The sequence below is a fragment of the Symphalangus syndactylus genome, chromosome 10 (assembly GCF_028878055.3).
Source record: "Symphalangus syndactylus isolate Jambi chromosome 10, NHGRI_mSymSyn1-v2.1_pri, whole genome shotgun sequence".
NCBI lineage: Eukaryota > Metazoa > Chordata > Mammalia > Primates > Hylobatidae > Symphalangus > Symphalangus syndactylus.
Window position 1 is genome coordinate 105,948,614 of NC_072432.2, and position 27,503 is coordinate 105,976,116.

The following is a 27,503-nucleotide window of genomic DNA, read 5'->3' on the forward strand; positions in this document are numbered from 1 at the left end:
CACCAGATGGAGGATCCGAATTCGAGTACTAGCTTTTCCACTTAGGAGGTCACAGCACCACTTTGGGCCTCAGGTTTTTTGAAGTGAGGTAATGGAACTGGGTGAGAGGATCCTGAGAGTACCGTTCCCCACCGGGAATCTGGCTTTAGTCTGATGTTTTACAATAGATAATACATTCTTAAAACTTTATTTAAAAATAACATTGTTACTAATACAGGGCTATAGAAAGAGTCCTATCATTCAGAAAACTGGATCTGTCACTTGCTGTCTGAGAGTTTAAATATGTTACATAAACACTCTGAGAACTAGTTTCCTAAGTTGTAATACCTGTTTTGATTAGTCTTATTAATGAAATGAAGTACCGTAATATAGGCGAAAGGGCGTAAAAATTGCAATAACATAGTATGCTAGTGGTATTTTATCACTGGCATTTATATTCTTTGACTACCGATTTTGGTGAAACTGAAAATAGTAATAAATGAGATGGATCAGGGAACATTTTAGGGTGTAGAATTAAAAGGTCCCATGTCCCAATAGATATTGGAGGATGAAGGAAAAGGTGGAATAAAGAATAGCTGAGATTTCTAGGCTAGAAGCCTTGTGTTGTAACAAACTAAAACAGATAAAAGTTCAAATTTCAACTATTTCAATTGCTGTGGAATTTGGACAAGTTACCCTTTGAACATCTAGTCCTGCTTTGGCAAAAAGGAGATAGTAACGTTCATATTGTAGGGGTGTTGAAGAGGTACATAACTGAAAGATACTTAATTCTGAACCAAGCTGAATGTTAAACCATAATCATGTTCAAAAAATGAAATTAGTTGTGGTATAAAAATTGCTTCCAGAAATATTGTATAAGCTTGGTTTAATAAATATATATGGAACTCTGGATCCCACAGAGAACACGCATTCATTTCTAGGACACACGAAAAATTTTATAAAAATTGAAAACACATAGGCCATGAAGGAAGTCTCAGAAACTCAAAAGAATCAGTCTTTATATTTTGAAAATGTGTGTTTTGGCCAGGTGCAGTGGCTCACACCTGTAATCCCAGCACTTTGGGAGGCCGAGGCACGTGTATCACTTGAGGTCAGGAGTTCAAGACCAGCCTGGCCAACATGGTGAAACCCCCATCTCTACTAAAGATACAAAAATTAGCCGGGCGTGGTGGCACGTGCCTGTAGTCCCAGCTACTTGGGAGGCTTAGGCAGGAGAATCGCTTGAACCAGGAGAGGGAGGTTGCAGTGAGCCAAGATTGCGCCACCACACTCCAGCCTAGGTGACAGAATGAGACTCAAAAAAAAAGGAATATGTTTTTTTTTTTAATGCCAAAAGTTTAACAGCAGATAGCTAACAAATACATGTTTATAAATTAATTGATTCATGGATTAAAGAGCCAATAATCTACACAGACAGTAAAAGACTATCAAAGTTCAGTGTACAGAAATCAACTGCATTTCTCTACTTTAGCAACAGTTAAAATGTAATTTTCAAAAACTTACAAGAGCATAAAAAATATAAATTACCTAAGTAAAAGATGTACAATACCTTTGTAGAGAAATGATAAAACTTTTATTAGGACCTTAAAAAGAATTTTAAAAATTGAAAGATGCCATGTTGTTGAATAGGAATATTCAATATTGCAAACTTTTTTCTTCCAGTTGATCTATTGATTCAAAGCAATGACAATCAAAATCCTAATTTTTTTCTCTAATTTGAAAAAGTGCTCCTAAATTTTATGTGTAAGAGCGAAGGGCTAAGGATAGCAGAAACATTTTTAAAGAACCACAAGGTGGGAAATTTGAATTAACATGGTATGATATTAGCACAGAGATAGACAGACCAATGAAATAGAACAGAGAGTTCACAGAAACACCTACATATTTATAGAAGTTTGATAAGTGACAGTGTTGGCACTGAGAGCCAGTGGGGCGGGGGGAAAGAAGAACTTTTCAAGAAGTTATACTGGAATAATTGTTATCTGTATGAAGAAATAGAAATTAGACTCTTTATCTCACACAGTTCCAGGTAGATAAAAGAATTGAATGTTAAAGGCAAAACAAGTCTTCTGTTTGACTTCATCTTTGATTCTGCTTTGCCATCTCTCATTTTTCACTGTGGCCTATTGAATACATAGGATCTGAGCAACTTCTTACAAGAAAGTCTGTCTCTTTGTTTCTCATTTTCCAGCTTTGTACTTCTATGCCTCTTGGACCAAATACTCAGTGTTTCCATGGGCAAACACTGAGTCACTTGTCTTTTAATCTTCTTTTTTCCTGATCTCTTATCAACAGCAAACAAATTTGAGATGCTGTTGGCATCAATGTAAAAGTCATTTAAATTTGTGGAAATCCAAAGGGTTCAGGAGGAATGCCTGTGAGTTCAAATTTGCCAGGCTGGTTGTTATCTTTCATCATTGCTCACTCAATTTTGTAAACCTTAATGAGCAAACCTGAAGGGGGCCAGCCCCTCCACACCTGTGGGTATTTCTAGTCAGGCTGGATGAGAGACTGAGAAAAGAAATAAGACACAGAGACAAAGTATAGAGAAAGAAAAGTGAGCCCAGGGGACCGGCGCTCAGCATACGGAGGACCTTCACCGGCACCGGTCTCTGAGTTCCCTCAGTATTTATTAATTACTGTTTTCACTATCTCAGCAAGAGGAATGCGGCAGGAGAGCAGGGTGATAGTGGGGAGAAGATCAGCAAGAAAACATGAGCAAAGGCATCTGTGTCACAAATGCTTTCCAGGGAAGGTACTATGCCTAGATATGCACGTAGGCCAGATTTATGCTTTTCTCCACCCAAACATCTCAGTAGAGTAAAGAGAAACAGAGCAGCATTGCTGCCAACATGTCTCACCTCCCGCCACAGGGCAACTTTTCTTCTATCCCAGAACTGAACAAATGTACAATCGGGTTTTATACCGAGACATTCTGTTCCCAGGGGCAGGCAGGAGACAATGGCCGTCCTCTATCTCCACTGCAAGAGCCTCTTTCCTCTTTTACTAATCCTCCTCAGCACAGACCCCTCACAGGTGTCGGGCTGGGGGACGGTCAGGTCTTTCCCATCCCACAAGGCCATATTTCAGACTATCACATGGGGAGAAACCTTGCACAATACCCGGCTTTCAAGGGCAGAGGTCCCTGTGGCTTTCTGCAGTGCATTGTGCCCCTGGTTTATCAAGACTGGAGAATGGCGATGACTTTTACCAAGCATTCTGCCTGTAAACATTTTGTTAATAAGGCACATCTTGCACAGCCCTAGATCCCTTAAACCTTGATTCCATACAACACATGTTTCTGTGAGCTCAAGATTGGGGCAAAGTTACAGATTAACAGCATCTCAGGGCAAAGCAATTGTTCAGGGTATAGGTCAAAATGGAGTTTCTTATGTCTTCTCTTTCTACGTAGACACAGTAACAGTCTGATTTCTCTTTCTTTTCCCTACACAAACCAAACTGGTTGTCAGAGTAGATAGTTGGTGAAGGTCTAAGTCTGCTTAGTGGTTTTATTAAATGCACTTGGTCAGAATAGTCATGATTCCACTAGTCATGATTTCCACCAAAGGAAAAGGAGTAAAATTAAAAAGCAGCAAATCCTGAATATTTTCAAATCTCTGCACAAGGGATAACGTGCCTTACTAGATATCCACAAACATAACTGATTCCCTTATCAGGGCCTATGCTTTTTTTTTTTTTTTTTTCAGTTCCTTTCTGTTAAAAAATTCCCATAGGAATTTCTGAGTTTCTAAAGCTTAGAGATGCAGGTAGATGCACCCTCTAGGATGATGCCATGAGTCTGAGACTTGTTAACCGTGATATAAATAAAGGGTTAAAAAATCTTTTCTCCTGCTCTATGGATAAATTTATTTAATTTTCTAGCTCTGTAATTCTGAAAACTTGGTAAAGGTGGCATATCAGATGTGTTTCCAGGAAACATTGCTTATGGTAAAAATAACATCTATTTAGTAAACTGCATCTGAACTGGAAGGTCTGTAAATAAACTGTTTAAGTATCTGGTGGAAAGGCATAGCTTTGGGCTTCCCTAAGTGTAGAGGGTTCTTTCAACTAGTTATGTCCTTTTCTAGGGCCCTGGAAGCTGGTGCCAAAAGACTGCTACTACAGATAATGGCTTCTGTAGGGCATGAGGCTTTACTATGATCTAAATGTTTGTGTCCCTCAAAAATTCATATGTTGAAATCCTTACTCCCAAGGTAATGATATTAAGAAGTGGGGGGTCTTTGGGAGATGATTAGATCATGAGTACAGTGACCTCAAGAATGGGATTAGTGTTATAAAAGAGACCCCCAAACAACTGCCTTGCCCCTTCCACCATGTGAGGAAGAGCAAGAATGTGCCTTCTATAAGAAAGTGGGTCCTCACCAGAGACTGAATCTGCTGGCGCCTTGATTTTTGACTTCCCAGGCCCCAAAAATGTGAGAAATAAATGTCTGTTGTTTATAAGCTACCCAGTCTATGGTATTTCATAATAGCAGTCTGAATAGACTAGCAGCCTAAATAGACTAAGACTTCTAAATCAAGGTGGTACCCATACTCACCCATTTCCTGATCTCATTCCCTCTCATCTGAGCTGTCACCGAGGGGGAATGGGGGCATGGAGTAAACGCTGGACTGCTGCAAGGAGTCTGCTGAAGAAACTCATCTGATGCTGCCATGCCAACATCCTGTTTTTCCTGTCTGTTTATGCTTCTAAGGGAACCAATGCTATGAATGGCTTAGTAGGGTCTTGTGAGATTGTCTGTTTAAAGTCCTCTCTAACCAAGTACGTGTCCGTGGCTGCACACTTACATGCAAAGATTTTCTATTTGTTAATGGAGGTTGGACACATCAAAAGTACCATCTGTTAGGTTATAGATCAACACATTTCTCTCAGCACCAAATATCTTGTCTAAGAACTACCAATAGTTCTGACTACTGGCTCAGTGATGATTCTTATACTGAGATTATCAATGGTTCCAGGCTATCTGGAGGCCTGATGGTTGGAGTGGTTCAATTTAGCAAGTACTGTATTGACAGTGTTGACAATGATCCTCCCATGCAAATTGGTTTCTGCAATTTTTTTTTGTCTTTGTTATAACCATTTTAGATACTTCCTCAAAAGAGAAACTTTTTGTTTTTGAGAAATTCATATAACATAACATTTAAAAATTTAACTGTTTTAAAGTGTACAAGTCAGTTGTTTTCCATATATTCAGAATGTTATACAACCATCACCACTATCTAGTTCTAAAACATTTCCATCACCCCTAAAGAAACCTCATACTTCCCAATTTTTTCCTGCCCCTATCCCTGGCTGCTACTAATCTACTTTCTGTCACTATGGATTTCCCTATTCTGGACATTTCATAGACGTGGAATCACATTATATGTAGTCTTTTGTGACTAGCTTCTTTCACTTAACATAATATTTTCAAGATTCATCCACATTGTAGTATGGATCAGCATTTTATTCCTTTGTATTGCCAAACAATAATCCATTGTATAGATATACCACATTTTGTTTATCCTTTTGTCTGCAGATGGACATTTGAGCTGTTTCTAATTTTTGGCTGTTGTGAATTGTACTGCTGTGAACATTCATGTACAAGTTTTTGTGTTAATTTTATGTGTTCAGTTCTCTTGGATATATATGTAGAAGCAGACTTGCTGGGTCACTCTACCTTCAACAAAGCTTTTAGTTTTTTCTTTGTATTTCATTTGGGTCATTTACTATCATGAAAGACCAGTGCTTTATATAAGACTAGAGAACTGCCTCATCAAAAATGCATCCAATCAGATGTTTGGCATTCTTTTTTAAAATTTGTTTGTAAGATTCGTTGTTGCCAAACGCGGTGGCTCATGCCTGTAATCCCAGCACTTTGGGAGGCCCAGGTGGGCGGATCACGAGCTCAGGAGATCAAGACCATGGTGAAACCCCATCTCTACTAAAAATACAAAAAATTAGCCGGGTGCGGTGTCGGGTGCCTGTAGTCCCAGCTACTGGGGAGGCTGAGGCAGGAGAATGGCGTGAACCCAGGAGGCAGAGCTTGCAGTGAGCCGAGATCACGCCACTGCACTCCAGCCTGGGCGACAGAGCAAGACTCCATCTAAAAAAAAAAAAAAAGATTCGTTGCAATTGATGGTTTGCAGCATCAAAAATAAATTGTTCTATATCAATAAAGACAGCATAGCCTGTGGTGGTCCTATTTCCTGACCACTGGTGATTATCTCCACCTTCCTATGGTAAAAGGCACTCACGCAGGATTAGATGGTACCAAAACCAGTGCTCCTTGATGTGATTGCCAGGGAGGATGGGTCTGATTTATAGAAGACGTAGACACTGGGGCTGCTGCCAGACTCAATCTAGGCTCATGCTTGTTTTTTCCTGATGGAGGTTGGAGTCCTGGGAAGAAGCTTCAAAGATTTTTTTTCTACTTTCTCCTATTACCTGTTACCTTAAGGATTGATTCTTCTGTTTATTTAATTTAGGATCTCTCCTTTATATAGTTGGATTCTTCAAAAGTTGGGCGATTCTTAAATGCCCATATTATAAGTGAAGGAATAGACTGAATAGTTTTGGTAGCTGAAGTGTCTATCCTTAGTTTAGGTGAGAATTTCTGTTCATCTGGCAGGGAAAGTCAATGCCCTGGTGTCTGTGAGTTAGTTGGGCCAGCATTGCACTTCCCTGGGCCAGATGCTCACTGTGGGACCTCACTTAGAACTCCCATTGTAGAGAGCTCAACTCACGCACTAGCCTTGTTGACACTTATGAGGGTTATCTCTCTAAAGGCAGATGAGGGGGCATTAAGCCAGCTGTTCCTGCATCTTTTAATTCATTTTCTGACTGATAACTTAGAATCTCTTCTCAGATTGTTTATTTACTTAGATCAGTCATTGTTCTACAGGTTTACTTAGATGAGTCATTGTTCTGCAGGTACTCCTGATAAAACTTAGGATTTGCAGTCAGGAAGTGGGGTCCTCTCTTCTACCTGTGTGAGTCACAGATTCTCCAGGTACCAGTATGTTGCCATCTGCTTTAATATCATCTAGAAATTCATGTTGTGAGCTGCTGATAGCACCCCTCTTGATTTTCCAGCATTGAGATGAATTTATTTTCATTTGTTTCTTCTGACATTTCAGTAGGATTTGGGGATGACGGAAAACATATCTTTGTAATTGACCTTTTTTTTTTTACTTTTATCTAGAGCAGGAAAGTCCAATCCAACCTTTTATCTCCAGAAGGGCTTTCAAACATATGTGCTCAGGAAAAAACCACCAGGTTCACTTCTTCCTAAAGCACATCAGGTATAGTATACAAATGTAATGATAAATTCTTTGGTGACAAATAAATGCTTTTAATACACACAAAGCCAATTTACTTTTAAAAGGCATCTTATGATTGCCAAATAATATAAAATGTATTTTATTTCTAATGAAAATTTCCCTTGAATTATATCTTTTTTTGTTTTAAAAAATGATTTGAGGTTGAAATGTAAGTCTATCTTTAGGCTATTAATCTTGAACAACACCCAGTTATTTTGTGTATTTGATTTTCCTCTACATTGTTTGCTAGAAGTAAAATCAGCCAATGAATATTTTCAGTGCTACTCATCTATAGATATTTTGTTTTATTATATATTTAAATTGTTATATGTAATAGTATCTACTCAGGATTATTTTAATATATTTGCTATGATAATCCTCTAATTTTTTGGTGATAAGAAAGATTTGAATAAGTATTTTATAGTACTCTCTAAATATTAGACAGTGAGAATTATAAAAGATTTTTGTTAAAAACTAGGTTTTTCTGTCTTCAGAAAACAGGTATTATCTATGGATTTTCAGAGAACGGGAGGGGACAGAAATCAAAGCACTGGAGAACATTAAAAGCACTGTGCATATTTAGGGTATGGCCGTAATCATGTACAGCAGGTGCTTCCCAGGCCCAGGTCACTGGGGAAGGACAATTGTGGGGTAGGCTTAATACCACAGTAATAGAAAATGTAGATTCTATGGGGCTTTCTTGGTCCCATATCATATTCCCAGAAACATGAAGTAAGTTGGATGCTTAAGATAAAACAAAGTTGGGTAACTTTCATTAAATATCAATATGGTATGGCTGAAGAAGAATCCCCATCCATGCCCCGATAAACAGCTTTATTTGTCTCTCTTCTTGATAGCATCCCACCTGAACACATCAGAACAGGGCATAATGCTCTCAGCCCAAGTACAGCTGCCAAGGATCTGGAGTACTCTGTTTCAACTCCCTTCTGTTTTCTCAACTCTGCATTGAAAAAAGCAGTGCTCCAGATCTGTGATCCACTTTTTGCTTCTCTAACACTTTTGCCCTCTCCCCCTTACCCCCTCCCCTTCGTTTCCCAACACCTGAGTGGTTAACACTTCTTTCCACAGCCCTTGGTACTGCTGGCTGCTCTCACCTTGAACGTGGGTTTCATTGTTTTCCTGTTCCAGTTATTGCCGCAGCCCCTGCTTTACTTCCTGATGTCAAAATGAGCTGCATAGCTTCCCCTCCTTAGAATGGTCAGTCACCATTGCCTGAGTCTGGGGCCAGGTGACTACATGTAGATAAGCCATCCTTACTTGGCCTGCATCAACAGCTCTGCCCTTGGGTCCTGAGTGATAGCCTGTGCATCTGTCCTAATTAAGGAAGCCATTTTTTCCCCACTGTCTTATTTGGGCTCCAGTTTGCTTCTAGCTGCCTACTTTCCTGCTAGTTATCTTGAGCTCCACAGTAGTCCTGAGTGCCAGGAAAGATCCCCATGCCCCTGCCCTGGAAACACATGCCTCCCTTGCTCTCCAGAAGGAGCGGGTACTTTTCCTTCCACCACCACTCGCCTCTCACCCCCAGCTCTTTGTAGCTGACTGTGGCAGAGTGCTAGAATAGAGACTTACCTGAGCTTCCTTGGAAGACATGAAAGAGCGAGCAGCCAGCCAGGGAACTGCTGTGGAAAAAGGGATGTTTTATGATAAAATATGTGAAATATTGTGAACAGTAACTATTGCCTTCACATTATCAGAGCCAGGATTAAGTCTCATGCAGGCGCTCATCTTTTTATCCTAATTAAATTACATTTTTTAGTAGTGGTCTAATTTATAATCGTAATGATTACACCAAGACTACTATTAGGGAAGTTATTACTATTATCCTCTGGAGTATGTGTTGATACTGTTTTACAGTTGTTTTCTAGCCTTAAGGTTAGCTCATGAGTAGTTATTAAATTTAATTATAATTAAATCAGTTTCTCTGATCTTTAATTATTCATCATCCTATTTAGATTGATAGAGAATTTAAAGTCCAGAAAGCCTTGTTTTCAATTGGATTCCCCGTTCCCAAGCCTATACTGTACTGCCATGATACTTCTGTCATTGGAACAGAATTTTACATAATGGAACATGTGCAGGTAAATTAACACTTAATCTTATTTTGTTGTTGCTTTTACTTTTAATTATGAAGTTAATTAAAATGTTTTATTATGTACTTAATAAATGATATAGTTTGTTATTTAACATTTTAGGTAATTAGATTGCTTTGCAAAGGCTTACAATTTTGTTCAAATTTGAGCACTTACAAAGGGAGGGATGGAATAGACAAGAGACAAATTTAGTAATTAAGGGGTATTGACTTGTTCTTAAATTTTCCTCTAGGTGTCAGTAAAGAGTTATCTGTAATGGCAATAACCAAATTGTCCGTAAGGTAGCAGGGAAAACACACTCCACATAGGTCAAGCCATTAAGAACAATAAATTCAAAATGTGTTTTAAATTTTTTCTGTAAAATAGTTGACAGTAGTTTTGATGTTTAAATTCATATTGTCATATCCTTTTATTTTCCCTTTGGCATGTATACTCTAAAATTAAATATGTTTCACAAAGGAATGTTTTTCTAGTATATTCTACAAGTATTGATTGCACACATTTAAATAATCTGTTGTAATCACTTCCATAGGGTCGAATCTTTCGTGATTTAACAATTCCTGGAGTTAGCCCAGCAGAACGTTCAGCCATATATGTGGCCATGGTAGAAACATTGGCTCATTTACATTCCTTGAATATACAGTCATTGCAGCTGGAAGGATATGGTATAGGTGCTGGGTACTGCAAAAGACAGGTAATGCATCCACATTAATAGCTATTTTTTTCAAGTTCTTGTAAATAATATACCTTATTAGTCAACAAAAAAAGCTATTATTGTATAATTTTCTGAAGCTTGGCTATGACTTTTAACATTGTCCTTCAGAATGACTAGTTTTTAGTATAAAATTATCTTATGTTTTTATATTAGGTTTTATTCAGCAAAATCTTCTGTTTTAGACTCTTCTCTTAATTTTCCAATGCTTTTAACTATATAGTTTTTTCTTATTATTATTTTATTTATTTATTTATTTTGAGATGGAGTCCCGCTCTATTGCCCAGGCTGGAGCGCAGTGGTGCAATCTCTGCTCACTGCAAGCTCCGCCTCCCAGGTTCACGCCATTCTCCTGCCTCAGCCTCCTGAGCAGCTGGGACTACAGGCTCCCGCCATCACGCCCTGCTAATTTTTTGTGTTTTTAGTAGACATGGGGTTTCACCGTGTTAGCCAGGATGGTCTCGATCTCCTGACCTCGTGATCCACCCGCCTTGGCCTCCCAAAGTGCTGGGATTACAGACGTGAGCCACCGTGCCCGGCCTACAGTTTTTTCTTTCTAAATTGGACTAGCAGACATTTATTAAGCTTTGACTATGTGTTTAATACCTGCTGAGTACTGTGTTAAATATCAAGAAAAATATACAATAGGTTCTTCCCCATAGGAACTCGTGATCATTTTTGAGAGACCTGTACATGCATGTCATACATGAAACCTGAAAATGGTATAAAAGAGTGTAAAATCTAGTAGTAAATTGTTTGATACTCATCATGATTCAAAGGGTGGAAGTTGGGATGCCCTTGCTTATATAGAGAAAGCTTCCTGGGAGAGATATCTTATAATGAGTATTTAAGGAAAGATAAAATTTAGGGTGATGGAGATAATTTTAAATTAAAGGAAAGCAATACTACATATATATGGGGCTGCTTTCCTTTATAAGCATATCATTTTGTGGGGGTTAAGGAAGAGAAAAGGGAACTAAAGTTTAGAGAGTACTCACTATATGCTAGGTCCTACATGGCAGAGTGAGTTGTTGACCTCTCTTTTTTGATCTTTACAACAACTCTAAGATATAGGTATTATTACTCCCATTTTGCAGATGAATAAAGGGAGGCTTGCATCAATAAAGTAATACACAAGTAAGTGACTTAGATATAATTAAGGTTGATATGACTAGATAAGACCAAGTAAAGATCTTTGCTCTATTGCACTAAATTAAGCAAAGATACCTTGGGAACTGGAGATAAAAAAGCAAATAAACAATATGGTCCCACTTGTTGGAGGACTTTACGAGTAAGTTGATTTGTTTGCATTCAATTCTAAGAACAATAGAAGATCTTTACACTATTCATACCTGTAATATATTTAGAAAATTCTATGGGTAATAAGAAAGAGTATTAAAATGAAAAGTAGGCCGGGCGCGGTGGCTGAAGCTTGTAATCCCAGGACTTTGGGAGGCCAAGGCAGGCGGATCACGAAGTCAGGAGTTCCAGACCAGCTTGACCAATATGGTGCTCTGTCTCTACTAAAAATACAAAAATTAGCTGGGCGTGGTGGTGTGCACCTGTAATCCCAGCTACTTAGGAGGCTGAGGCAGGAGAATCACTTGAACCTGGGAGGTGGAGGTTGCACTCTGGCCTGGGCAACAGAGTGAGACTCTGTCTCAAAAAAAAAAAAAAAAAAAAGTAAATGTCTTCTTTTTTCTTCTAGTCCCCACATTCCCTTCTTCAGGGGTTACTTATTTCTCGTGACCCTTTCCAGAAATTATCTATGCCTATATATTTGTGTGTGTGAGAGAGTGTGTGCGTGTGTGTGTGTTTGTATGCATTCTTTTTTTTTTTCTTCTACAAAGTAGTTGCTGAATAAAGACTAGAACCCATATCTCTTGATCCCTAGGCCAGTATTTTTCTCCTGATAAAAAGCTAGGTAAGTAAAATGGAACTATACAGAAAAGAGACTTTAAGGTTTAGGCTGATTTGAGTGTTTTAGGGTGACACGAGTATCACCAGCATGGGTCTTAAGTATTTAGGAGTAAAACAGCACTTGAATTTTGTTTTAATTTTAGAATTGCTAGATCCTACATTCCAGTTTCAGCTTTACCATTTTTCTTATTTATATGTCTTTAGGTATCAACCTGGACAAAGCAATATCAAGCTGCAGCTCATCAGGACATCCCTGCCATGCAACAGCTATCGGAGTGGCTAATGAAGAACTTGCCCGATAATGACAATGAAGAGAATTTGATTCATGGAGATTTCAGACTAGATAACGTAGTTTTCCACCCTAAAGAGGTACAGTTAGCTATGTTTACAATTAATTGAGTAGGTCTGTTTTGTGACACAGTACTAAGTAAATGTTGCCCCCAGAGCTCTGAGGGAGCCCAACCCACTCCCTGTTCCCCTACAGCTCAGGACTGTCATCACCACTCAAAATTTTTAGAAAGGAGTCCTGCAGATTTTCCAGCATAAGTTAGCTGCCTACCTTTAAGACTAGTTCTAATCCCAAGTGGTATCTGGTTTACTGCTTAAAAGGATTTGGGAATTTTACATGCATGATGCTGTTTTCTTCAAATAAGTTTTCATCTACTAGTTACAATATTTAGCTTATCCATGTTCTTGCTTTTTTTCTGATTCATTTATACTTCTTTGGGGTTTTTAGCCCTATCTCATGAAGAATTTATTATTTGTTTATTATAAACTCTGAGAATAGAGAATTCCAAAAGCTTCTTGAGGCTTCAAAGGAATTACATGAGGTTAATATAACCTTGCTCTGTGTAAATGTGCACACTGTATTCTTTGTAAAGAGTATAAACAAATGAAAGCTGTAATCCTCCACTGAGCACCTACAATGAGGCCTAGTCTTACAGTATAGTGGGAATGAATCCTGCTTCTGAGAGGAGGATTTTCTGGATTCACTAGTTTCTTCGAATGCTAAGATGTTTTAGGGCAGGAAGAGCTAGTGGCACTGATGAATTCTGAATTCTAACCTTGTTAATTATCTACCCTGAGATTAGAAAAATTAAATATGCTAATTTATAATCTAGAAAATTATAAAAGCATATGCCTTAAAACATAGCAGGATCTGGCCTGTATTTGATCTGTGTCATTTAATTAATACTTTAGTCGAGTCTATATAATGTTGAGTCTCTATAGTAGATAACAAATTAGAACCTACTAGACTTGGAGTTCCTTTAAAACAATGACTATATCTTATTCATCTTTATATTGCAGGTGCTTATATGATTCTGAATGAATCTATGTTGAAGGGATTAATTTTAGTTAATTATTCACTAAGCAACTATTTCTATTTCATGAATTTATGCTTAACTTTCATTCCCTAGCAGTGTGAACTTAAAGCAAGTTATTCAGTCTCTCTCTGTGCCTCTGTTTTTATTTTAACTTTTTGTTTTGAAATAATTAGAGTCCCACAAAAAGTTGTAAAAGTATTATAGTACAGAGAAGTCCTGTGTATCCATCATCCAAATTCTGCAAAATGGATATTATACAACTATGGTACATTATCAAAGCCAGGAAATTGACACTGTGTACCTTTTAAAATTGAAAAAAAAAATTTCTGAGTTTCTGGGCAGCTAAAATGAAACAGTCAATATGGAGCAACTAGCTAGTACCTGGCACATCAATGATGCTCAATTTATTTCAGGTACCCTCACTTTTCCATTTTTTCCCCTTCACTTTTCTCTCTGACTTTTCTAAGACTACTTGTCAAGCTTCTTCAGAAAAATATTAGGGTATAAGTACATCCTTCATAATATGTACTAAAACCTAAACAGTGGTTGTAGGGGATGGAATTATAGGAGACATAATTGTACATTTCTGTAATGTATAGGGTTTGATGTTTTTTGGTTTTTATTTTTAAAACAACAGCATGTTTTATTTTTGTCATCAGAAAACACAACAATTAAGAAAGAAGAAAAAACAATTTTAAATGACAAACCTTCCAGGAATGTGTGGGGTAAGCCAGTGAAGGAAACTACAGGATATGGCAAAACGAAATTATTTTCTGTTACTTATTTACAAAGTATTTAAAGCATGTTTGAGCAAGTATTTCAGTAGCACAATATGCTCACTGCAATGTTGAAAAGAAATCCAGTTTTCTTGGAAACTGTTGATTTTCCAAATACAAATTTTACCAGGAGAGAAATGTTTAAGATCTTGGAGTTTAATGTAAAATCTGCATATTGTCATTTCAACTTGAAAAATATATTTAATTAGAAACATCCATTGGAACTTGTCAACTTCAGTGATCTAGAAATTGAAACCCCTTATTTTGACCTCACCCTCTTTATCTTCTGTTCTTTTATTTCTCTGCATCTTCCCTGAGACACTGCAAATTTGATTGCTGTTAATTTAGAATCCATAAGCCCTTCATGACTTCACTTGACTTCTTATCCTACATGAGCCACATGGTCATAATCAGTCATCTCAAAAACTACCTTTAGTATCGATTTCATTAATAATTTTTTGACTGTAGATATATGCAAATAATATAAGAATTATAAAGTGTCCTGACCTTAGGTTACTTATTATTCTAGAATCTTCCCACCCTGACTTTATATAATCATTATTATCATTATTTTACTTTTTATTTTTTCTAATAACCCTACAGGGGATGTCCATCACCCCTTGACTTTAACCAATTTCTAGCCCTAAACTTGAATCCTCATATTTTTGCTGCAGAATAAAGTCGTGAAGTAAGGTTAATTGGGTCTGGGACATTTTTATGCCATATGATTTTATCTAGGCTGTAACTTCATCTCTTAGTAAAACCTGTGACATTTAAAAAATGGCTTTTCTAAATCTTTTCCCTTCTTCTCAAACTCTCACATTGCTTGTCCCATCTCGGCTCCCACTCTCAGCATGTGGTCTTGTCTTGTACCTGACTCATCTTTGTCCTTTCAGTCATTTTCCAGCATAGCCTGCTTTCTAGGAATTACACCATGCCCCTCAAAGTTCTCTTTATATTGTTGAAGACATTTTCGTCCACTACACAATATCACCTGTATGCAGATTGATGAGTGATATTTTTCTTTAGCCTCATTGCCAAGAAAAATTGTCCCTCTTGAGCAGCTGGTTTGTTTTTGACCTGCATACACTATAAAGATTGTGACTGACCATGCTTCACATTTTATTTTACCTGCTATAAAATTCAAAGCAAATTTTACTACCCACACTACCAACTATGCATGTCCTATCACATTCAATTATGTGTAATAACCTTACTCCTAGCTTCATCTTTTCATTACAAATTCTATTATTTTCTTCCCTGCCTTCTTCATCTATGGTTTGTTCTGTTGGATTGTATGTATTTTTTGTTTTGAATGCCAATACACATACATATTAATAAAATTCAATGGCGTAAAAAGTATACATAAAATGAATCTCTCTATAAAGAAGATAATTGAAAAAACTAAAAGCTTTCTGTTGTGCTGAGGTTTCAGAAAAACTGTCAAAAATAATTTTACAAGCTACCAATGACTTACTTCACAGAATTGGAAAAAACTACTTTAGGGCGTGGTGGCGGGCGCCTGTAGTCCCAGCTACTCGGAGAGGCTGAGGCAAGAGAATGGCGTGAACCCGGGAGGCGGAGCTTGCAGTGAGCCGAGATTGCGCCACTGCACTCCAGCCTGGGCAACAGAGCAACACTCCATCTCAAAAAAAAAAAAAAACTAAAGTTTATATGGAACCAAAAAAGAGCCCACGTCGCCAAGTCAATGCTAACCCAAAAGAACAAAGCGGGAGGCATCACGCTACCTGACTTCAAACCATACTACAAGGCTACAGTAACCAAAACAGCATGGTACTGGTACCAAAACAGAGATATAGATCAATGGAACAGAACAGAGCCCTCAGAAATAACACCGCATATCTACAACTATCTGATCTTTGACAAGCCTGACAAAAACAAGAAATGGGGAAAGGATTCCCTATTTAATAAATGATGCTTGGAAAACTGGCTAGCCATATGTAGAAAGCTGAAACTGGATCCCTTCCTTACACCTTATACAAAAATTAATTCAAAATGGATTAACGATTTACATGTTAGACCTAAAACCATAAAAACCCTAGAAGAAAACCTAGGCATTACCATTCAGGACATAGGCACGGGCAAGGACTTCATGTCTAAAACACCAAAAGCAATGGCAACAAAAGCCAAAATTGACGAATGGGATCTAATTAAACTAAAGAGCTTCTGCACAGCAAAAGAAACTACCATCAGGGTGAACAGGCAACCTACAAAATGGGAGAAAATTTTCGCAACCTACTCATCTGACAAAGGGGTAATATCCAGAATCTACAGTGAACTAAAAAAATTTACAAGAAAAAAACAACCCCATCAAAAAGTGGGTGAAGGATATGAACAGACACTTCTCAAAAGAAGACATTTATGCAGCCAACAGACACATGAAAAAATGCTCTTCATCACTGGCCATCAGAGAAATGCAAATCAAAACCACAATGAGACACCATCTCACACCAGTTAGAATGGCAATCATTAAAAAGTCAGGAAACAACAGGTGCTGGAGAGGATGTGGAGAAATAGGAACACTTTTACACTGTTGGTGGGACTGTGAACTAGTTCAACCACTGTGGAAGTCAGTGTGGTGATTCCTCAGGGATCTAGAACTAGAAATACCATTTGACCCAGCCATCCCATTACTGGGTATATACCCAAAGGACTATAAATCATGCTGCTATAAAGACACATGCACACGTATGTTTATTGCGGCACTATTCACAACAGCAAAGACTTGGAACCAACCCAAATGTCCAACAATGATAGACTGGATTAAGAAAATGTGGCACATATACACCATGGAATACTATGCAGCCATAAAAAATGATGAGTTCATGTCCTTTGTAGGGACATGGATGAAACTGGAAATCATCATTCTCAGCAAACTATTGCAAGGACAAAAAAACAAACACCGCATGTTCTCACTCATAGGTGGGAATTGAACAATGAGAACACATGGACACAGGAAGGGGAACATCACACTCCGGGGCCTGTTGTGGGGTTGGGGGAGAGGGGAGGGATAGCATTAGGAGATACACCTAATGCTAAATGACGAGTTAATGGGTGCAGCACACCAACATGGCACATGGATACATATGTAACAAACCTGCACATTGTACACCTGTACCCTAAAACTTAAAGTATAATAATAAAAAAATAATAATAATAATTTTACTAATAAGTTCCTTAGTAGCGGTAAGACGAACTAGTAAATGTCCAGATCAACCACTAAAAGTTATGTTGCGCTTTTAATAACTCTCAACACAAACAGGCATCGACAGGATTCTAATTAGATATTGCTAATTAATTTGCACTAATTTATGCAATTTGATGAGCCATCAGCTTTTCTCACTGGCTGTTGTTTTATAGCTTTGTGTTTTTACCCCAAAAATGGTTCAGATATTCTGAAAAGTAACTCCAGAGAAGTTTCCCAATTGTATTAAAAAAGAAAAGTAATCATTTATAGCATAAGTAAGTGCCTCATCTTTACTTTGGGTGTTAAAACCATAGATAAGAAATGGAATGATGTAAGAGAAAAATGCATCCATCCTCTTCAGTAGTTTCACAAATCTAGCTAGTATAGTAATTTATAATACTTACAATATTATAAATTTATAGTATAATATAACCACAATAAAAGCTCTTATAAAGTCATAGAGAAGGGAGTGATCAATTTTTTTCCACAGTAACAATGGCAAAGTTTTGATTGCCTGGCTATATATGCCAGGCTCTGAACATATTCATCAAATAAATACAGATTGGCCATCTGTTGTGTGCCAGGTTCTTTGCTAGAAACTGGTAAATGAACTATACGTGCTACCTGCCCATTTAATCTTCAAACTAACCCTGTGTAAGAGGTGTATATTATGGCTGAGAAAATTGAGGATTAGAGAGGTTAACTAACTTGTCCAGAGTTATACAGCCAGCAAATGGTAGAGCTAGGGTTTGAATACAGGCCTGTCTGATTCCAAAGCCCACATTTCCACACAAAGCTACAATAATGTGTGTAAGTTTGCCAGAGGAGCAAGGGAGTGCAAGCACACACAGTTATATGGAGGCATGAAACCCAGTAACTCATATTACCCAAATGTTGTCTGCAGTTTTATGTAGCTTGGATAACTTGCCTAGAGTATTGCTGCAGCTGCCTCACTGCCCCCCCCATAGTATATTGAAATCATAGTAGCCAGAGTGACCCTCTTAAAATACAGATCATGTCATATCACTCCTGTATATAGAACCCTCCAGTGAAGGTTCCCCTCTCTGGACCTCATCCATCCTGCCTTAATCCCTTAAAGTAACCACAGCCATTGCTATTAGTTTGGTGCAATACCTTTTCAACTTTGAGTATTCATTTATAATCTTTTTATTTTTTTATTTTTTTTATTATTTTTATTATATATATATTTTTATATTATACTTTAAGTTCTAGGGTACATGTACACAACATGCAGGTTTGTTACATATGTATAAATTGTGCCATGTTGGTGTGCTGCACCCATTAACTCGTCATTTACATTAGGTATATCTCCTAATGCTATCCCTCCCCACCCCCCCACCCCACAACAGGCCCCTGTGTGTGATGTTCCCCTTCCTGTGTCCAAGTGTTCTCATTGTTCAATTCCCACCTATGAGTGAGAATATGCAGTGTTTGGTTTTTTGCCCTTGCGATAGGTTGCTGGGAATGATGGTTTCCAGCTTCATCCATGTCCCTACAAAGGACATGAACTCATCATTTTTTATGGCTGCATAGTATTCCATGGTATATATGTGCCACATTTTCTTAATCGACTCTATCATTATTGGATATTTGGGTTGGTTCCAAGTCTTTGCTATTGTGAGTAGTGCCGCAATAAACATACGTGTGCATGTGTCTTTATAGCAGCATGATTTATAATCCTTTGGGTATATACCCAGTAATGGGATGGCTGGGTCAAATGGAATTTCTAGTTCTAGATCCCTGAGGAATCGCCACACTGACTTCCACAATGGTTGAACTAGTTTACAGTCCCACCAACAGTGTAAAAGTGTTCCTATTTCTGCACATCCTCTCCAGCACCTGTTGTTTCCTGACTTTTTAATGATGGCCATTCTAACTGGTGTGAGATGGTATCTCATTGTGGTTTTGATTTGCATTTCTCTGATGGCCAGTGATGAAGAGCATTTTTTCATGTGTCTTTTGGCTGCATAAATGTCTTCTTTTGAGAAGTGTCTGTTCATATCCTTTGCCCACTTTTTGATGGGGTTGTTTGTTTTTTTCTTGTAAATTTGTTTGAGTTCTTTGTAGATTCTGGATATTAGCCCTTTGTCAGATGGGTAGATTGCAAAAATTTTCTCCTATTTTGTAGGTTGCCTGTTCACTCTGATGGTAGTTTCTTTTGCTGTGCAGAAGCTCTTTAGTTTAATTAGATGCCATTTGTCAATTTTGGCTTTTGTTGCCATTCCTTTTGGTGTTTTAGACATGAAGTCTTTGCCCATACCTATGTCCTGAATGGTATTGCCTAGGTTTTCTTCTAGGGTTTTTATGGTTTTAGGTCTAAGATGTAAGTCTTTAATCCATCTTGAATTAATTTTTGTATAAGGTGTAAGGAAGGGATCTAGTTTCAGCTTTCTACATATGGCTAGCCAGTTTTCCCAGCACCATTTGTTAAATAGGGAATCCTTTCCCCATTTCTTGTTTTTGTCAGGTTTGTCAAATATCAGATAGTTATAGATGTGTGGTATTATTTCTGAGGGCTCTGCTCTGTTCCATTGGTCTATATCTCTGTTTTGGGACAAGTACCATGCTGTTTTGGTTACTGTAGCCGTGTAGGAGCTGGTACCATTCCTTCTGAAACTATTCCAATCAATAGAAAAAGAGTGAATCCTCCCTAACTCATTTTATGAGGCCAGCATCATCCTGATACCAAAGCCTGGCAGAGACAAAACAACGAAAGAGAATTTTAGACCAATATCCCTGATGAACATCGATGCAAAAATCCTCAGTAAAATACTTGCAAACCAAATCCAGCAGCACATCAAAAAGTTTATCCACCATGAACAAGTGGGCTTCGTCCCTGGGATGCAAGGCTGGTTCAACACAAGCAAATCAATAAATGTAATCCAGCATATAAACAGAACCAAAGACAAAAACCACATGATTATCTCAAGAGATGCAGAAAAGTCCTTAGACAAAATTCAACAACGCTTCATGCTAAAAACTCTCAATAAATTAGGTATTGATGAGATGTATCTCAAAATAATAAGAGCTATCTATGACAAACCCACAGCCAATATCATACTGAATGGGCAAAAACTGGCACAAGACAGGGATGCCCTCTCTCACCACTCCTATTCAACATAGTGTTGGAAGTTCTGGCCAGGGCAATCAGGCAGGTGAAGGAAATAAAGGGCATTCAATTAGGAAAAGAGGAAGTCAAATTCTCCCTGTTTGCAGATGACATGATTGTACATCTAGAAAACCCCATCATCTCAGCCCAAAATCTCCTCAAGCTGATAAGCAACTTCAGCAAAGTCTCAGGATACAAAATCAGTGTGCAAAAATCACAAGCATTCTTATACACCAATAACAGACAAACAGAGAGCCAAATCATGAGTGAACTCCCATTCACAATTGCTTCAAAGAGAATAAAATACCTAGGAATCCAACTTACCAGGGATGTGAAGGACCTGTTCAAGGAGAACTACAAACCACTGCTCAATGAAATAAAAGAGCATACAAACAAATGGAAGAACATTCCATGCTCATGGATAGGAAGAATCAATATAGTGAAAATGGCCATACTGCCCAAGGTAATTTATAGATTCAATGCCATCCCCGTCAAGCTACCAATGACTTTCTTCATAGAATTGGAAAAAACTACTTTGAAGTTCATATGGAACCAAAAAAGAGCCCACATTGCCAAGTCAATCCTAAGCCAAAAGAACAAAGCTGGAGGCATCACGCTACCTGACTTCAAAGTATAATCTTTTTCTTTAAGCAAAAATTGGATCATACACTATATACTATTCTGCAAATTGATTTTTTGGCCATATGTACAGCCAAATGAACTTAAGAAATGAACAAAAGAATGTCCTGTATTCTTAATATAAAGATATATATTCCCTTTGGGAGGCCAAGGCGGGTGGATCATGAGGTCAGGAGATCGAGACCATCCTGGCAAACATGGTGAAACCCTGTCTCTAGTAAAAATACAAAAAAATTAGCCAGGCGTGGTGGCGAGCACCTGTAGTCCCAGCTATTCGGGAGGCTGAGCAGGAGAATGGCGTGAACCCGGGAGGCAGAGCTTGCAGTGAGTGGAGATCACACCACTGCACTCCAGGCTGGGCGACAGAGCAAGACTCCATCTCAAAAAAAACAAAAAACAAAAAACAAAAAATATATATATATATATATATATTCCCTTGATGTATACTGTTACTAAGTAGAATGAGGAAAGCTTTCTGTTTTATTGGTTCCACATTACATGATTGTTTTATGTTGCTCTATAATGGTGGATTTTATATTTATAAAACTAACAATATCTTTTATAACAATTATGCTTTGTATCTACAACATGAAATAACTTTTAAAAGTACTATGGATGGAGTAGTACATTTGTTATGCAGTTAGATTAATTACTAAAGCAAATGTTTAATGATGCATAACATGGATTATTAAAATATAAGTAATTCACTACAATTCCTTTTTATCACAATTACTTCCAGTTGAGAAGTTTTAACTGCTTTTGCATCTGCTCATTAGCAGAGATATTAAGGCTGTGTAAAGTAAAATGAGAAGGACTGATGGCCAGTGATGAAACCAGAGGACTTAGCTCTATATAATCAAGGCTAATTGGCTATTTTATAAATGAGATATGCCACTGTCAGTAAAGATCTGAAATTGACTTTTGATGAAAAACATGATTTTGAATATGTTCGATGTTATTTATTTCTTTATTATACTTGTTTTAAGTTTTAATGTGTTACAGACCTCTTTATTTTTAATTACAGTGTCGAGTTATAGCAGTGCTGGATTGGGAGCTGTCAACCATTGGTCATCCTTTGTCAGACTTAGCTCATTTTTCCCTGTTCTACTTTTGGCCAAGGACAGTTCCAATGATAAATCAAAGTTCTTATAGTCAAGAAAACTCAGGTATAAAAACATAATGTTGTCTAAATTGCTATTAATATAAAACTGTCTTTATTACTTTCATGATGAAAATATAAAATCTTGCAATTTTAGATAATTTTTGTTTCTTAAACATGTTTCTATTTTATTATTTTTTTTATTATTTTTATTTTTTATTTTTTTGTTGAAGATAATTCTTTCTTTTTTTATTTATTTTTATTATACTTTAAGTTTTAGGGTACATGTGCACAACGTGCAGGTTTGTTACATAGGTATACATGGGCCATGTTGGTGTTTTTTAGATGCAAGGTCTTGCTCTGTCACCCGGGCTGGAGTATAGTGCCACAATCATAGCTCACTGAAACCTTGAACTCCTGGGCTCAAGTGATTCTCCTGCTTCAGCCTTCTGAGTAGCTAGGACTACAGGCACACACTACCATGTCCAGCTAATTTTTTAATTTTTTGTAGAGATGGTGTCTCACTATGTTACCCAGGCTAGTTTTAAGCTCCTGCTCTCAAGTGATCCTCGGCCCCCACAAAGTGCTGGGATTACAGGCATGAGCCATCGTGACTGGCCTATTTCATTTTCTTCGTTAAATTTTCTGAACTTAGCATGCCACTTTTAGTAATTTATGACCAAATATAATCCTTTGTATATAATAATCTTTTGGAAATCAAGATTTAGAACATGTTTTGTTGTATGGGCTAATGGTTATTACATTCTGTTTTACATATGTGTCTCATAACATTTTGAAATATTCACCATGACATTTTAATTAAAGTTTACATTACATGCTGTTTTTATAGGGATACCATCAATGGAAGAACTGATTTCAATATATTGCCGCTGCAGGGGAATTAATTCTATTCTTCCTAACTGGAATTTCTTTCTTGCCCTTTCATATTTTAAGATGGCTGGAATAGCACAGGTAATTAATTGTTTTAAACGTGTGTTTTGCCATTATTTACCAGTGTACTGTTGACAATGTTTTCCAGTCTTCCAGGTTTTATATTCTTTATCCTTAGATCATTTGGCTTATCATAATGACAGGTATCAGACATGGGTAAAATATAAATCCAGAATTTACAGAATAGGAATTTGGCAAGGAAAAAATTTGAGTAGCAAAATGTATTATCAGTTTTTTATATAATAAACTTACAAGATGGAGGGAGGAAGAAAGAATGACATAATGATAAAAAGGATTAGTAAGGATTAGTCATTTCCTGAATGTCCAGTGTGAGAAAAAGCTAAAATCTTTTGATGATCTCTGCCTCAGACTATGAAACCATTTATTAGTTAGGGTTGATGATGAGGGAAGAATTATCTTTGTACTTCCCAGAGGCTAGCACAGTATCTAGTATATAGTAACCTCTTAAAATGTTTTTGAGTAAGTAGATGAGTAAGATTTTTTATTTTCATCATCATATTTGTGTGATTAATTTTGAAAGATAATAGAGCATAAATTTAGGTTTTTTTCCTAATTACATTGTAATCTAAACAAATGGCTTCTTCTTTATACTAATCCAGTTTTCAGGCACTTTGAATCTTGGAGGTTTAAGAAATTGAGGTGCTTCATCAATAGCAAGGGGCTAGGGTTTAGAAGAAAAACAGGTAAATAAGTTTAGAAGTGAAAAAGAATGGGAAAAGAAGGATTAAGGAAAATTATGATAATTTATTTTCTGTCCTCAGAGTTCATGCTATCCATGAACAACTGAAATAGTTGTGTTACATCTCATCTTGTACCCTGAGTTAATCATGTTGAGAGAATGGGTTTCTCAAAATGGGTATGTCTCTGTGTTTGACAGTTTCCACAAATAAGATACCAAATAGGCTTTAAATTTGAAATGGCTTTTCATTTCCAATAAAAGTTTGACATGGATTATGATTGACATTAAAATGTACAACATAGGCCAGGCATGGTGGCTCACTCCTGTAATCCCAGCACTTTGGGAGGCCGAGGCCGGTGGATCACCTGAGGTCAGGAGTTCGAAACCAGCCTGGCCAACATGGTGAAACCCCGTATCTACTAAAAATAAAAAATTAGCCAGGTGTGGTGGCATGTGGGCCTGTAGTCCCAGCTACTCGGGAGGCTGAGGCAGGAGAATTGCTTGAACCTGGGAGGTGGAGGTTGCATTGAGCTGAGATCATGCCACTGCACTCCAGCCTGGGCGACAGAGTGAGGCTCCATCTCAAAAAAATAATGTACAACATAAACTATATATATTGTACATGTAGTAGCTTTGGAGATGATCATAAACATTCCAATCTAATTGGAAATATAAAATTGAATATGATGGAAGCACTATTACAGTGTTTTATTTATTACAGTGTTTTATTGTTATATAAGGAATTATATAAGGAAGACACAGTGATGTTTGTTTTTAGGGGAGAGGAAAGAGTTTATTATGTTGAAAGTACAGAAATGGAGAATGATCAAAGAAACACTGATTAGCATTCAACTAACACTGTTTGAAAGAGACAGTTTTACCTACATTAGGGGCCCAAAAATGAGATAAAATGTTCTTAGAGATCATCTCATTGTCTTCCCTTTGGTTTTATAGTTTTTTAAATCTTATTTTTGTTTCTTTAGATTTTCCCCCATTATGAAGGAGGGTAGTGATCTTTAGAGGTGAAATAACTTGCAGACTTGGTATCTTTGGTAACTGCTGAGATCATTTGCAAGTTTTATTTGATTATAAATTAGAATTATGTTAGGATGAGAGTGCGTTAACTGGATGATATGACTCTTTAGAAGGGTATAATTACCCCTGCATGTATATTAATATCACTGATAGTCTGTTTTACATCCTCATACCCTGTGAGTATAATGTCACATATAACTGAGAAACTGGAAAGATTGATTGGATAGTTGAAGGATGGTTTTCAATGAATTTTAATTGTTATATGTTTATTTATAGGGAGTATATAGCAGATATCTTACGGGAAATAATTCATCTGAGGATAGCTTTTTATTTGCCAATATTGTGCAACCTCTGGCAGAAACTGGACTACAACTCTCCAAACGGTAAGGAAGACAGATTCCTTGGCTAACTCAAATTAGAGCCTTTATTGGGTATGTGAAGGTTATAAACTTTAGGGGAGTAGGGATTATTTTTATTGCATACACCAGGATTGCTGCTGCCAATCACAATAGATTTTTGGTAAATCTCTTCTATGCCTAAAAACAAATTGACCTAAAATATAAAGAAAATCTCTATATTTAGGTTTAAAAGTATTTTTGTGCCACTTGATTGTGTAAACATTTAAGGATATAGATAAAACTCTCAAGCGTTTCTAATATTTAAGTCACTTACATATACCTAATTTTAAAAATGCATTATATAAGATGATTTATTAATTTAGAAATATTGTTCTTTTCCACTGTTACATTTCATCAAGTTATATTCAGACATTTCATAAGCATCTTTGAAACCCGTGTCTTCATCAGCAGAGCACTTTTTCAGGCATTGAACACACTTTGCCAGTTACATTCCCATTGCTTACCAAATGCATGTGTGATGCTGTCCCAGAAATTCTGCTTAAGCCTCAAGTACCCATGGCATAATGTTAGGACAATTGCTTTTTTCCAGTTTATCTTATAGATGGGTATTTGCTCTCTCTACACCATAACAATTGATTCTGTTGTGCTTCATAATGACCTTTACAGGTCTTCTTTATTTTATTTTAATTTATTTTAAGTTCCGGGATAAATGTGCAGAGCCTGCAGGTTTGTTACATAGGTATGTATGTGCCATGGTGGTTTGTTCAACTCCCACTTATGAGTGAGAGCATGCAGTGTTTGGTTTTCTGTTCTACAGATCTAATATTCAGCAGCTATATTTGTGAGGCATATATTAATACTAAGAATAATGATTATTTGTGTTCAACTTCTTTGCTTTTTCTTCTGGAGATTCTGACGGGTGACTTCAATAAAGATTCAAAACTAATGAAGCGGGATTTTTTGCTCCTTAGTTCAGCTAAAATCCAGGTTCTCGTCTCACAGGAAAAATTAGGCGCACAGACACATTAAAGGGTGAGGCGGGCCGATTTATTAAGCGAAAAGAAAGCTCTCAGCAAAGAAAGAGGGGGTTCTGCCAACAGGCTCCCACCTCACAGATTGAATACCAGGCTACCACACGCGAGCTAAAGAGGCCATGCTCCTCCCCTTGCATAAGGCGCGAATTCCCGGTGGCTCCACCCCATTTCCCCAGTGTGCAGGCAGGCCCCCAGTCCATTGTGGGCACGTCCAGACAAGACCCTGTGCCTTCTGCATCTATCACTAGCATTGCTTGAGGTGATGCCAGGCCTATATGTCTTCCCCAAATAGTGCTTTAAGCATTAAAGTTAAATGTTTAAAATAGAAGTGATTCTGCATTCAGTCCATAATATGAAAGACTTTTTTAAAATATAAAATATAGCTACTCCTTCTGGGGGATATTTTTTGGGTAGCTGAGGAAACTTCACATTATATTAGAAATATGTAATAATGATCTTTGGACATCTTTGTAACCTTTTTTCCTTTTTTCTTTTGGCGAAGAACTTTCAGTACTGTACTACCACAGATTGATACTACTGGACAGTTGTTTGTACAGACTCGGAAAGGTCAGGAAGTTCTTATTAAGGTGAAGCATTTCATGAAACAACACATTCTTCCAGCTGAAAAGGTGAGGATTATATAAGCAGAATATATTTCTGCTAAAGGACTATCGATGAATACTTCTGTTATTTCTGCTTATAGGAGAAGCATGGTGTCATTTTCTTTAGTCAATCCTTACCTAGATTCTTCTTCTCACCTTAGCACTAAGCCACGATAGAACCCAGGGAATGCACAGATAAGTCTGTGGCATTAAAATTAAGCCAAAGAGAATTAGTAGTTTTAACACTGGGAGCCTAACTATATTAGAGTAAAACACTACTTTGGGGGTCTTGTCCTAAGGCAGTAAGTTTCAGCTATTTTTTTTTTTTTTTGTAAACATGGACCCCTTTGAGAATTTAATGAGAAGTGTAGACTATACAAGATGGACCCACCTAGGGAATTTTACGTATCATTTCAAGCTGTTCACAGATACTACCACCCCTCTTCCTATAAGCTACTATTTTAAGGCATTAAGTTTCAATAAGTTCACTGAGAGTAGAGAGGCAATATGGAACATTCATTCATTCAGTTACCAAATAATTATTGGGTACTTGATGATGCATTACGCACCTGAGAGCTA

The 27,503-nt window shown here is 37.3% G+C and overlaps 1 protein-coding gene across 1 annotated transcript in view; it reads left to right on the top strand.

The window, feature by feature from the left end:
• ACAD11 (acyl-CoA dehydrogenase family member 11) overlaps nucleotides 1-27,503 on the top strand; it is a 99,340-nt gene that overhangs the window by 913 nt on the left and 70,924 nt on the right. The window contains exons 2-9 of the mRNA XM_055295418.2: nucleotides 7,206-7,305; nucleotides 9,297-9,422; nucleotides 9,967-10,128; nucleotides 12,271-12,435; nucleotides 22,169-22,310; nucleotides 23,094-23,215; nucleotides 25,206-25,312; nucleotides 26,825-26,951. Coding sequence (XP_055151393.2) covers nucleotides 7,206-7,305; nucleotides 9,297-9,422; nucleotides 9,967-10,128; nucleotides 12,271-12,435; nucleotides 22,169-22,310; nucleotides 23,094-23,215; nucleotides 25,206-25,312; nucleotides 26,825-26,951 — 1,051 coding nt within the window. The remainder of the gene's footprint in view (nucleotides 1-7,205; nucleotides 7,306-9,296; nucleotides 9,423-9,966; nucleotides 10,129-12,270; nucleotides 12,436-22,168; nucleotides 22,311-23,093; nucleotides 23,216-25,205; nucleotides 25,313-26,824; nucleotides 26,952-27,503) is intronic.